This window comes from Myripristis murdjan, chromosome 9 (genome assembly GCF_902150065.1).
Source record: "Myripristis murdjan chromosome 9, fMyrMur1.1, whole genome shotgun sequence".
NCBI classification, from domain to species: domain Eukaryota; kingdom Metazoa; phylum Chordata; class Actinopteri; order Holocentriformes; family Holocentridae; genus Myripristis; species Myripristis murdjan.
This window is the reverse complement of record NC_043988.1, coordinates 14,443,408-14,455,957: the sequence shown is the minus strand read 5'-3', so window position 1 is coordinate 14,455,957 and position 12,550 is coordinate 14,443,408. Positions and strand designations below refer to the sequence as shown.

The 12,550-nt window shown below is 39.7% G+C and overlaps 2 protein-coding genes across 4 annotated transcripts in view; one reads left to right on the top strand and one right to left on the bottom strand.

Moving 5' to 3' along the window:
- kiaa0825 (KIAA0825 ortholog) overlaps positions 1 to 1,460 on the bottom strand; it is a 123,793-nt gene extending 122,333 nt beyond the window's left edge. Inside the window, exon 1 of the mRNA XM_030061157.1 lies at positions 1,008 to 1,460. The gene's annotated coding sequence lies outside the window, so the exon portion shown is untranslated. The remainder of the gene's footprint in view (positions 1 to 1,007) is intronic.
- The window catches only part of slf1 (SMC5/6 complex localization factor 1), a 40,454-nt gene continuing 28,400 nt past the window's right edge, over positions 497 to 12,550 (top strand). Inside the window, exons 1-13 of one of the 3 annotated variants that reach the window (XM_030061153.1) lie at positions 497 to 558; positions 2,459 to 2,570; positions 3,776 to 3,854; positions 4,077 to 4,302; positions 4,688 to 4,841; positions 7,484 to 7,606; positions 7,926 to 7,991; positions 8,489 to 8,635; positions 9,530 to 9,699; positions 10,425 to 10,559; positions 11,375 to 11,546; positions 11,856 to 12,024; positions 12,342 to 12,487. In XM_030061153.1, the coding sequence (XP_029917013.1) occupies positions 2,460 to 2,570; positions 3,776 to 3,854; positions 4,077 to 4,302; positions 4,688 to 4,841; positions 7,484 to 7,606; positions 7,926 to 7,991; positions 8,489 to 8,635; positions 9,530 to 9,699; positions 10,425 to 10,559; positions 11,375 to 11,546; positions 11,856 to 12,024; positions 12,342 to 12,487 (1,698 nt within the window). In that variant the 5' untranslated portion in view covers positions 497 to 558; position 2,459. Of the gene's footprint in view, positions 559 to 1,603; positions 1,730 to 1,775; positions 2,004 to 2,458; positions 2,571 to 3,775; positions 3,855 to 4,076; positions 4,303 to 4,687; positions 4,842 to 7,483; positions 7,607 to 7,925; positions 7,992 to 8,488; positions 8,636 to 9,529; positions 9,700 to 10,424; positions 10,560 to 11,374; positions 11,547 to 11,855; positions 12,025 to 12,341; positions 12,488 to 12,550 lie in introns of those variants that run through there. The other 2 variants (XM_030061151.1, XM_030061152.1) reach the window with 2 other exon arrangements.

Sequence of the window (12,550 nt, the reverse complement as noted above, 5' to 3'; positions counted from 1 at the left end):
TTACAGCAAGAAGTCCATAAATTATGACAGGTATTAGAAATAGTTGTATGCATGAATGAATTTTTATCGTTTATACAGTAGGACTGCATCTCTGTCAGTGTCGGGGCTTCAGAAACTGCACTGTCCTCCTGAAGTTGCCACCCTGGAGTGTGTGTTTTAATACTGAACCTTTTCCAAGTTAATTAACGTCCTAACTTTATTGTAACATCAAATTCTGACACTCTGGAAAATCACATCTTTTTTTTTTTTTTAAGTTGATTCAACAGTGCATCATTTCAGTTCACCTTTAATGTCCCGAAAGGAGGGAAACTTGACTTGCAGCATTGCTCAACAAAAACCACACAATCACAATCACCTTTAATTTCAGCTGCAGAAGCTCCTTTACCTCCGTCTAATTTGGTGGCGTTTGCAATCCTTGGGCTTGTGCTAGAGTAGTCTGCACATGGCACAGCAGCCCTTACATAGCGTTTAGGGGGTGTTACCTTATACTAATAACAAATCCTCAGACACATGCCTCCAGTTTACCAACAGGTGGGATTCATCATGCAGCACACCTGGGTAAGAGCAGATTTGGATGGCTAAATGGTTTAGTGCATATCTGAAGTTGACTTATTTTCTCTCCTAGCAGAAAAATAAGAGAAAATGATATTTAAGGGAATGTTGCTGCATATGCCCCATTCAGTTTAGGACACCTGAGACTACAAATTGGTTACCGAGACTTAATATAGCAGATCTGAGACTTACTTGACTCTTGAGTGATTGTTAAGCATGTGGCCATGTGAGTCTAGATTGGTGATTTTGTACCAAATAGACTGAGACCGGTAAAAATTCAGCTTGCTTTAGGACAGACTTTACTTTCTGCACAACATGTATTTGGGTTTGCTGTCTGTGATGGATGCTCTGTTCCCTTTCAAATGGTCGTTTCACCGACACATATTCTCTCACTGTAAACTAAGCAACATCTTCAGCACTCTGGTGGAAATACAAGCACAGTGCGTGACGCCTACCTTGTCTCTCAGTTTTGTTCCCTCACTTCGATGGGATGTAATGATGAATCCATCTAAGGGTAGAAACCAAGAGGCACCAAGTCTAGTAAACTGTCTCGCGTGCAGTAACTCATTTATGAGCGCTATCTGGGAGATACAAATCTATATCTCAAGCACACTAAACCAGACTACATCTATAGCAAGTGTGCCACAACATCAGGCTGCAGTCAGATGCATTTTCATCAGACATTTTTGGAAGGGGATGAGGAATCATAAGGCATATGAGATTGCTAAACGCTATGGCTAAACGCTTCGGTAATGCGCTGACTTTATCACAGACAGTATATTTGACGCGGTTGCTACATTAACGTTAGAGTTTAATACGCCTTTTTGGCTGCCATAGAGCACGTATTAATGTGTTCGATTTAAAAGAATAAGAAATAACGACAGGTAACATTACATGACATCTTATTATTTCCGGTACCGAGAGCGTCCGTGACAACCACCCGGAAGTAAACATAGGAAAATTTCCGTTTGTTGGAAGAGCCCAACTGAAAACAAAAATGGGGGAATCGATAACTTACTGACGAATTCGTACTAATTTGTTTGAACACCGGATGCTCTGTTAGATAGTGGATTGATTCAAAGATTCCTAACTTCGTTTTGTTTTCAAAAAAAAATCGGCTCAAGGTTGCTGCCGTCGACAACAAATATCCATATATGTCTCGTCTCCCTCCCCGGCGGTAAGGGAACACAGCTTCCTCAGTGTATACACTTAAGTCTTTTTGCTGTCAACTTTTTGCGGTTAGGCGGGCAAGGCTTGTTGGATGAGAAAGAACGGGGAAATTTTGCAAATGCCGCGTAGCAAATGTGTCGTTTACTTTTGTTAATAAAGTGAATAGCCAAACAAGTCGGAACTGGGCTGATAATGCTACTGGCTGTTGTTGTCAACGTCCGAATTGTATCCCACCAGCAGCAGCACATAGTCCGGACACTGTCATCAAATGCGTGAGACAGGTAGATGTCAACCAGTTGTATTTGTTGTGGTAGCCAGGTTAGGGGGGAAATGTAGCCAGGTGAACAGGAATAAGAAACTTTTCCTTTTAATCCGCCATAAGCGAGACTTTGGAGAAGCTAGAGCCTCCCAGTGCCAGACCTACAGTATTGTTTTGCTTGCGAGCCTTTATTAGTGTCCTTCATAGTACATGTGGCCTCTTGCAAATGAAACGCCGCAGCATAATATGCAAATGTACCAGGGCAAAACGTGAGACTTGGCACATGGCACTCGTCCAGTTCCTCCACTGCTGTTATGCTGTGGTTAATAAAAAAAAAAAAAAAATGCATGTCATGCAGCCAAACAAGAATTCCAACATTATTCTCATAGATTAATTCTATGAACCCGCCACTGCCTGGCTCCCAGACGTTTAGACTCACTTTTGCCACATCTGTCTCTGCTTCACTTCCCTCTGTAGGATGGCGAGCTTCACATATGTGTTTCAAATCTCTGGGATCAAAACTCGCACGAAGAAGAGGAAGTTGGTCCATGGCATCCAGCGTTTGGGTGGGGAATACATTGGTGGCTCAGTGAGTAGAGTGCAGTTTTGTACATAAAACAGCAGATGGATTTTAGGGGTTTTGTGCAGCCTCTGAAATATTTAGTCAAACATAACATCTGCGGACTGTATGGTGGCCTGTCATCTTTTTTTTCATAGCCAACCTATCAGCCTTACCCTGACCTTATCCTCTCAAAACTTTTGAATCTGTTCTCTGTGAAATACTACATCAGACACTTTTGTGAAAGGCATTCAGGCATGGTTCATGAATGTTAAAATATATTGATTTTACAGTGAATGTGCTGGTATTTTAGGTCCCTTATTAAATGGCTGCTTCCATAATAGGAACATAGCACAGATATATGATGTAGGTCTTGGTCTTTATAAGAACAAAGTAGGGAAATATACAATGTGACTGTCATGTGGACAGATTTATCCAGAGAAAGACAAACCACCAGGAACTGATATGAAGAATCAGCCTCATTTGCTTCTGATACTTGACTATATATATATATATATATATATATATATATATGTATGTATGTATATATATATATATATATATATGTATATATATATATATATATATATATATATATATATATATATTTTTTTTTTTTTTTTTTTTTTTTTTTTTTTTTTTTTTTTTCCTCATGCAGCCAAGTAAGGCTGCATGACATATACATTGCTTTAACTTGCTTCAGTAGTCTAGCAGGGATCAGCAGTTCTACACACTTCTAAACCTTTCCCTCACCTCTGGCAGGTGAGGATGTTTCCAAAATGAAATACCAATGATGTCTGCTCTTAAAAAAATGATTGCTGATATGTAAGGAAAGTACAGTATGTGTTTTTAAGGTTATGAGTCATTTTAACTCTTACAAGTATGTTTTTTTAATAAAATATAACATAAACCTACACTTTTTAGATATTTACTGCAGACGTTTGGGTTTCTAATATAGGTGTATAGTGTTTGCACTGTCATTTCATTCATATAGGATTTTGAAAAGGAAGGCTAGTTTTGTGTTGACGGAAACCTTTGATATAAACAACACTGACTCTGTTGCACTCAAATTTTAAATCTGCAGTGTCTCCTGCAGGAATATTTCTATAACATATGAACACAGCCCTGGTTATTATTGTGTATTTCTGTTGTGTCCCTGCCTTTTATTATTGTGTGTTTCCATTTTGTGGATGGTGCGTTTCACCGTTCATACTGATGCAATGGTTTTCTTCCAGGTCTTTCAGAGCGCTGTCACCCATCTTATAGTCCCTCAAGTCTTGTCTAGTGAGAAGTTTTTGGCAGCCTGTGCCGCAGGTCAGAGATGATGATTGTAACAATGCTGATGAATATTTAACAACACAATCAAAGTTTCATTTTGCCAAATCATATTAAGATCATTTGTCTGACAAACCTTTTATGTCACATTTTAGCTGTCCCAGCAGCAGAAGTTCACAATTTACATTGATGTTTTTTTTTTTTTTTTTTTTTTTTTTTTTATATATATATATCTTGTTGCTTGCCCTTTCCTCCTACCAGGAAAGTGGGTTGTGACTCCAGACTATGTGTTGGACAGCGTTAGGAATGGCTCATGGCTTGAAGAGAGACCTTATGAAGTGGCCATTTCCCCAGATAAGGATAAAATCTTCTACCCCGTCAGGCAGTGGAGGGAGAAGATAGCTCGCGGGAGCCTGACAGGGGCCTTCCAGGGATGGCGGGTTCTTCTCATGGTCCAGGACCGCTCCCGTAGGGCCATGTTCAAACGGTACACTGGCATGCAAAAATGCTTTTCACCCATATTGGTATAGAGTTAAAGTCCCCTGACTTTACATTTGTTTTCCACTTTGAAACGCATCATCCAGTTATAATTCAAATGTAATTAAAAGTGTCAGCGACCAAGAACATTTACAAAACATCTTTCATACCAAATGCAATAACTCTGCTAAGCTCAAACACCATTCTTACTTGAACTTTGCCCACTATAGCTTTCTGTAGAGTGCATGATGTTTTTATTTTTGTGTGTATTGTGATTTTGTGTGATATGTTTTAACCAACTTGTTAAGCCAAAGGCAAATTTCCACATTTGTGGACTATAAAGTATATCTTATCACACCTTTTAAATGACTGAGCCATGCTTTTCTATTTTCCAGGCTCTTAAAAGCAGGCAGGGCCAAAGTGTACCGCTGCCCTCTTCCCCCTCATGTGGCCATCACTCATGTCATGGCCAAACCTGTCACAGAGAACTACAAGACCCACAATGCACCCTGCTACCCTGTCACCCACATTGTCCAGCACCTTTTCGGGGTAAGAGATCAATCATTTCATATTAACATGATAGGATTTAAAACAGCAGTGATTGCGTCGATGTTATGGTCTGAATTGCTGACTGGACTTTATCACAGTTTCCTTATCACTTTTTTAAAATTTTATTTAATATGTGTTGTTTTAAAGGAACACTTTTTTTTTCAACCAGCGTTGTATGATTACAGTGTAAGTAGTATATGCAAATGAACAATGATTAACTTCCCTCCATGTTGCCTGCTCCCCAAGCTCCCTGCTCATTTGCTGGCAAACGCACAAAAAGCATCATCTTGCTCTAGGGCCGTTCTTCGAACTGCATTTTGTACTTCTGCATTTTTTTGTATGCCTGTGCCCGCCTCCACAGACAGTCAGATCAGGAGAACACGCCATTTTCTTTGAGCCCTTGCACCTGGGAACAATGCAAGTCGACACCATTGTGACTAAAAGGTTTTTTTTTAACAAACTGATGTTGTCTAAGACAATTACAATTATAGTTCACATTTAGCAGACGCTTTTATCTAAAGCGACGTACATATGAGATTTTTATACACCAGCAGGCAAAGAGCAATTTAACATCAAATTCCAAGAAAGCTCCGATTCTGCTTTTTTTTTTTACACAGTCCATTAGGTGCGCAGGTGTTCCCGAAGAGCTGGGTGTTGAGCCCTCTCTTAAAGACTGAGAGGGACTCTGCGGATCGAATGGAGTTTGGTAGCTCGTTCCACCACCAAGGAACCACAGAGGAGAAGAGTCTAGCTAGTGATTTAAGAGAACTTTTCCCTACTCCAGCAAGCTGATATATGGAAACTGGCTTCATCACCTTGTTGCCTTACAAGGCAATGAGCCCAGTGCATTCTGGTTGTTGTAGGTTTTCTAAGCTTGGAGCAGCCCTTTCTCTGTTTTCTCTGGTCATGTAGCATGCACCGATTTCTAACCCAAGCATACAGATTTGGGTCTTTTTTTTTTTCTTTTTTTTTTTAAACTGTGACACAAGTGACACACTCTCCCCCAGGTGCAGTCACTTTGGGTTAATGAACTGAGGGTTGGCCACAGTCACTGTTTGGTTATTTTGCCTGTTGGCTGTAAGATGTGTGTGTCCTTTAAGTCTAACTTTTTTGAGATGTTAACATTATTTAGTTGTATTTTGGTAACACTGTATTAATGTGTTAGTTTGGTTAGTTAGTAAAAAGTATAAATACTCTTATGAGTGGAGTTAATATGTTATTCAAGATATATTGTTTCTGTATTAAATTAGTATGATTTGGAAGTGGTATTGATTTTGCTCTCAGTGTTAAAAGCAAAAACCACAGATACTCCAGTCAAGCAGGTCCGAGCTTCAGTCCGTCTCTCGATGGGTCATTCAAAAAATGTTCCAAAAAACCTCGGGAAATGTACGGGTGTTAAGATTCACCAATGCATCCTAAGATGTGGCCACATCGATTGGGAATTTCGTATATTTGTACCAAGCTGGAGGTGAATCGTGGAAAAGTCGATGCGGCACCTCGCCTATCGATACTCCCGATATGACGCGCATGTATTTTATTTTTGGCATCAACTAACTGCCGTTGTTGTGACTTTAACATTGCGTGCATTTGTTTACTGTTTTCCTTTCGCCCGCACCGCCTCTCTCTCTTTCTTTGAGCGCGTAGGGTCACGTCGGGTCACATGACCCTTGTTCCCCTCGCTTAAACAAAACGAGCACTCTCCGCCTTCTCCTGTTTTCCCTCCACACCTCCTCAAATGCTAATGCACGGTGAAGAAATTTACACAGGTGGGAAACTTTGCTGTAAACCATTTTGCAGCAGTGTAACACAGGTGGCGTCGCTATTTTCCAGCGTGAGTGACTTCGGGAGAACGGGCTACATCACCTGTTGCTCCCAGCTAGGAAAACTTCAGCTTCCAAATGTTCCTGCACACCCACCCCAGATTATTACCAACAGCACAGCCGTCTTAATGTGAAAGAAGAGTATCATCATATTTTTCGCTATAATGAAACATTTTATACAGGGTGAAGGTACTGTTTTCTCATTCTCATTTACATTATTTACATATGAGATTCCTATTAAGACGCAACACCACAGTAACACCACGGTAATATCTCCCTCTCAATACAGTTCATTTCAATTCAAGGGCTTCAGTTGACGTGAAAGTTACCAGAACAATTTTGTCAAAGCAGCAGAGTACAGTTTGTTCAAACATGTCAGCGTCTTTCTGTCTTGTGGTGCTGGAGTATGTAAGTCTGTCAGTTTTTATGTTTTTGTTTTTGTTTTGTTTTTTTGCAACGAATAGCGGACTATAATATTTATAGAATCAACACAAACCCACTGTGTGACATTTCATTGTATCATATCAAGTTGTAGGGCACTGTGTTGAATAATGTGCTGAATTGCACTGATAGTTGCTTCTTATGAGTCTTTAATGCATCGTTGAAATACGTGTCATCAGCCACAAACCCTGCCTCTCTGGCTCATAACTGGTGGTTTGCCTATACATATAGGTCTAGATTATACTGTGAAGTTCATATATGGTGGAGATTTGTTTTTGTTTTTTTAAATGTTTTAAAAAAACGGTCTTAACTCAAGAATATTGTCTCAAATGATATATAAAAGTTAAAAAATATTTCCCTTTTTGTGTTTTCTTTTGACAGAGCCATTGTGCTGATATGAATTTCAACATAAAAGATGACCAGCCAGCAGAAGCAAAGGAAGCTGTTGATGTTGTCTTCTCTGAGCTGGAGACAGAGCTCAGGGAATATGTCATCAAACAGGAGGTGTGTGTGCATTTTACAGATAATACAGAAGCACTGTTTCTATTCATTGTCGAGTGAAACTGGACACGTTGGCGCCTATGTCCTGTTGGACTTAAACTTAGTTTTATGATGTTTATGTTGTTCTCTCCTGACTAGATCCTTGCTTTTGTTAAATTAACTCTGAGATGTACCTCGCTTTGTATAAGTGTCTGTTAAATTAAAGTGTAACACTGTAACATCAGTTGGCTCACGTTCTGTTCAGCAGTCTCTTGAATGACTGCCTCGGCTGCATCATAAATGAACACCTATTTGACATTATTAATGGGGTCTTTGTCTATAGGGGCAGACGAGACTGTTCTTCCCTGAATTTCTGGGTTACCATGACCCGCACTGTCCGCGCTCTCAGGTAGACACACACATCTACAGTCAGCACCATACATCTCTAAACTGTGTTTCAGCAGTAAGATCGGGTCATTCAATTTCCTTTATGTCATACGTTTCAATGGAAAGTGACATCTAGAGCAAGGGCGCATCATACACAGGTCACTGATTTAACCAGTGCTGTCAGCTGATCTGAGAGTTTTGATTGACAGGCCTATTAACAATACTCTCCACTGTCCTGTACATACCTTACCCAAGTGGATCTCCATCAGATTGCTATTATAAGTGCTCATGTATTTCCATTCTGTGCTTTTTGACTCCATATGCTATTTGCCAATAACTGACAGTCAGAAATGACCCAATGGAACTTTCGATGCACGTTCAGTTCTTGTTCTCATTACCCTTGTACCTCCTTCTTTCCTGCCTCATTCTGTCCATCTTTTTCTTTGCGTGCCATTTCTTGTCCTCTTTTTCTATCTGTCTCTTTTGTTCCCGATCTTTTCCTGTCTTTATGTCCCCTAGGCGGTGGAAGCAGACTTCAGCAATGTTGGCACTATGATAGAGTGTGGTCTCTTTGTTGAAGCCTTGGACTCTATCAGAAGTACTCTGTTCCCAGGTCTGCTGCCACCAGCATCATACCTGGCCTCCCTCATAGAGTACGCTCTGCAGGTGAGACAGGAATCACCAGGGTTAGCTAACTTCCTGCCTGGCTCTGTGTGTGGATATAGTTTGCACTCATTACAGGGTTTTAAAGCAGATTTTTTGAGTTAGTTCTCTCTGAGCAGGACCTGTATTTTATCAGTTTTGTTGTAGCCTTATCCCCCCCAATAAAACATTCCTTAACCAATTAGAAAAAATAGGATTAAACATCATACTTTGGTTACATCCATCTTTATGCCTAATTATTGCTTAATATTTTCAGTTTCTTACAAATTAAGGTTATTTTTGTTAGTCTCTATCACTGTGAACAGACTCCTAAAAAAACATGGGAAATCCACAACAATAACTGGATACTTAAGTAGAAGATGCTCTCAGTAGAGCGCAGACCTTGGCCAAGAGGGCAGTTCACTAAGAACTGATGTTTTCACTCTGAAAACATAACTGCAGAATACAGTCCTGATTGGCAGGAAATATTCATCAACTTCAACCACATGCAGCGTACTGTCCTGATTGGTGGAAATCGTTGTCTTCATGTCCATCTCAATTTTTTTAGTGTTGCTTCAATACAGGACAAAAAATGTTAGATATCCTAAATACTGGAACACATTTTTCTCCACCAAAGCTTCCCATCCGGCCCACTAAACATACAGTTTCAAAAAGTGTGTGGAGGAAAAAGTTTTAGCACGTTGCAAAGTACCATTTGTTTCCAGTTTTTGTTTCTATTCCTTGAACCAGTTTAATGTCCTGCTCATGACGTTTCTAGAAATTTTGCTGCTCATCTTTTTGGTATTATTCATAGACTGTTTGAAACAGAAACTCATATTCTTGAATGAACCTTGTCGGATTGTTGTAACATCTGAAAGAGCCACACTTGAATCTCATTCTCTTGAACATTTGTCACAGGGTGAGGCCACTTCTTTCTTCCTCAGAAATCTCCAGCAGGTTTTGCATGGCTTGCTGATGACCAACCCACCCTGGCTAGCTCCCAGCACCATGAAAAAATATTTTTCCCAGGTTCTGCAGTGTCCCCACTGCAAGACGGGGCTCTGGCCTTTTTTAGAGACAGCCATAAGGTAAACATCTGAACGCATTTGGTCTCATTTTGTGTGTGTGTGTGTGTGTGTGTGTGTGTGTGCGTGTGTGTGTGTGTATATATATATATATATATATATATATATATATATTTATGTGTGTGTGTGTGTGTGTGTGTGTGTGTGTGTGTGTGTGTGTGTGTGTGTATGGTGGCAACTGCATCATTTCATCTGCTAGTACTTCAGTGTAGTTCAGTTCACACCTTTATTGTCCAAAAAGGGAAATTTGACAGGCTCAGCACAAAGCACACAATCAAAATCAACTTCAGCTGCCGAAGCTCTTTTACTTCCTTCATATTTTGGTGGAGTGTGAGTAGTTTGCACACGGCATACCTGCCCTTACATAGTGTTTAGGGAGTGTTACCTTATGCTAATAACAAATCCTCAGACACATGCCTCCAATTTATGAACAGGTGGGATTCATCATGCATCACACCTGGGTAAGAGCAGATTTGGATGGTTAAGAACGTTTAATGCATCTGGAGTTGACTTCTCTATTATTTATGTTACCTTAACAGACAAATAAGAAAAAGTATGAGAAATTCAAGAGAATGTTGCTGCATCTGGCCTATTGTGCCATGAATATTTGCACATATTGAACACAAGCATTCTGTTTAAAATTTTTTTTTAAAAAAGTAACAACATAGTGTTATGCAAAAACAGTTTGCTGTATTCACTGTCCCTCCATATTTGTGTGTTCTTTCCAGTTACTGTTTGTCCAGTGAGGACACCTGTCACCCACTGCCCAGCCTTGCCCAGCCAACACTATTACACTTTCATAGTGGCATCTTGGCATTTGTACTCAAACTCTTCCAGGCAGAACTGCACTCCGTCACCACTGGGTAACAACTTAGAGAAATATGAGATAGTGGAAATATAAGAAGTTTATGGATGTGGAGTAATTTTTCAATCTCATTAACAGAGCCCCAGGCCTACTAGCATAGTCAGAGTTCTAGTGGGATTTTCTCATTTATTAATGAAATAATTTAGAAAACTTTATATATTCATTGATGTATGTGCCACCGCACTGAGGAGAGGGAAAAGTTTTCTAAGTCATAAAAGTGTCAGAGAAGCGGCTTGAACCATATAATATTTCATCAACCTTACCTGTAAAATGTACAATATAAGACTTGGGAAATTATATTTTGTAAGCTGTTCCAGTTTGTCTTGGGTCCTGTCTCATATAACAGAGGGTGATACCTTACCCTGTTAAAATATATGCTTTGTTATTTTGTGTTTTATTTATTTATTTAGTTAGTTAGTTAGTTACTCTAGTTTTTAAAATTCCTAAACTATAACTTAACATTGTTACCTACCAATGTAAAACAAACTTTAAAAGTTAACAAATGCTTTATATAGAATAACTAAGCAATGTCATGCTTCCCATCTGCATCATTATCAATGAGCATTAGACCAAATCAGTCATTTGGTTTATACTGAGGCTTAGAAAAAGCATTCTGTTTTTTTCCCTCTCATAAATAGTCCCTCCTACATCCACTTTGTAACTTTGACATCTTTTTTTTGCACTGTTTTTTTTTTTTTTTTTTTTTTTGTCATTTTTAATGAAAAAGAGTGTGTTATTCTTTGTCTTTTTACAACAAAGCTTTTTCAGTTGTGATATTCCACCTTTATTCACCCCACACTTTCTCTGCCTCAGGGATTCTCTGCTGCCTCAGGGAGGTGGAGTCTCTCAGGCTTCAGCATCGGGCTCTCTGCTCTATTCAACCTTCTGGACTGTGTGGGAGCGCTCCACTTTGTTGTCCCAGCCTATGAAGCGGCTAGTCCAGCTCCTGGTACAAGCCTCAGTGTGGGAACAGGCTGCCATGGAGGTAAAACATAGTTAAAATAATCACTAATAGATTTTTTGTGTATATCTAATGAAATAAATCATTGTTAAATTAAAGTGTTGCCCATTTAGTTCAGCACCCTTTGAATGGTCCTCAGGGACACCTCTGAGGTACCCTAGGCCCCAACAGACATAGACAAAAAGGATAAAAAGAGCTTGGATAAAATTTACAGTGGTACCACCAAACAAAAGTGGTTTTACTCCAATTCTTGGTCTGCAAAGTTACTTCTAGTTTGTTGACTGTGTGGTGGGACAGTGAAGCTATAGATAATCTTGTTTGCCCCCTTTGAAGGAGGAAACCGAGAGGAATGCAAGACAGAAACTGCGGCTGGTTGAGAACCTGCTGGATCTTCTGTCTGTGTTGGTGGAATTCTGGTGTCAGAAGCACTTCAAACTCAATCAGAACATGGTGGAGAAGAGTCTGAAGGACCTGGCAGAACATATTGCCCTTATCTGCCAGGGTACGGTATTTCACTTAAGAAAACAGGACAGATAGCAAGGATATTTTATTGTTCACTAAGAGGTGACATAGAGCTACACAGATGGTTGTAGATAACTGTATACTGCAATTCGATGTCATCATGGTTACCAATTGTGGAATGTGGCAATACTGAAGTGTTTATTAAATTTTCAGTTTAATAAACTTTCAGTCCCTTTTAGGTAAACACTTTTCCAACTTGTAGGTCCTTTTTTTTTTAAAACAAAAATTAGTGAAATTATTACAGGGTCTGATCTGATGTTATCTGCTGACATATTTTCCCTCTGCTTATTCCTGCAGATGTGTCTTCAGTAGTCCTGGCAGATCTGGTTGTCAGGATTCCCTCAACAAGACTGAAGTTGGTGACGGCAGATGCCATTTTCAGGAGTCTGTGCTGCAGAAATGGACTCCCAGTGGGAGATGAACCTCTCTCTCTCAGGAAGATGGTGTGTGTCATTATTATTTTTTTCTTCTTCATTTGACTTCCCATTACCTGCCACCCACGAAAG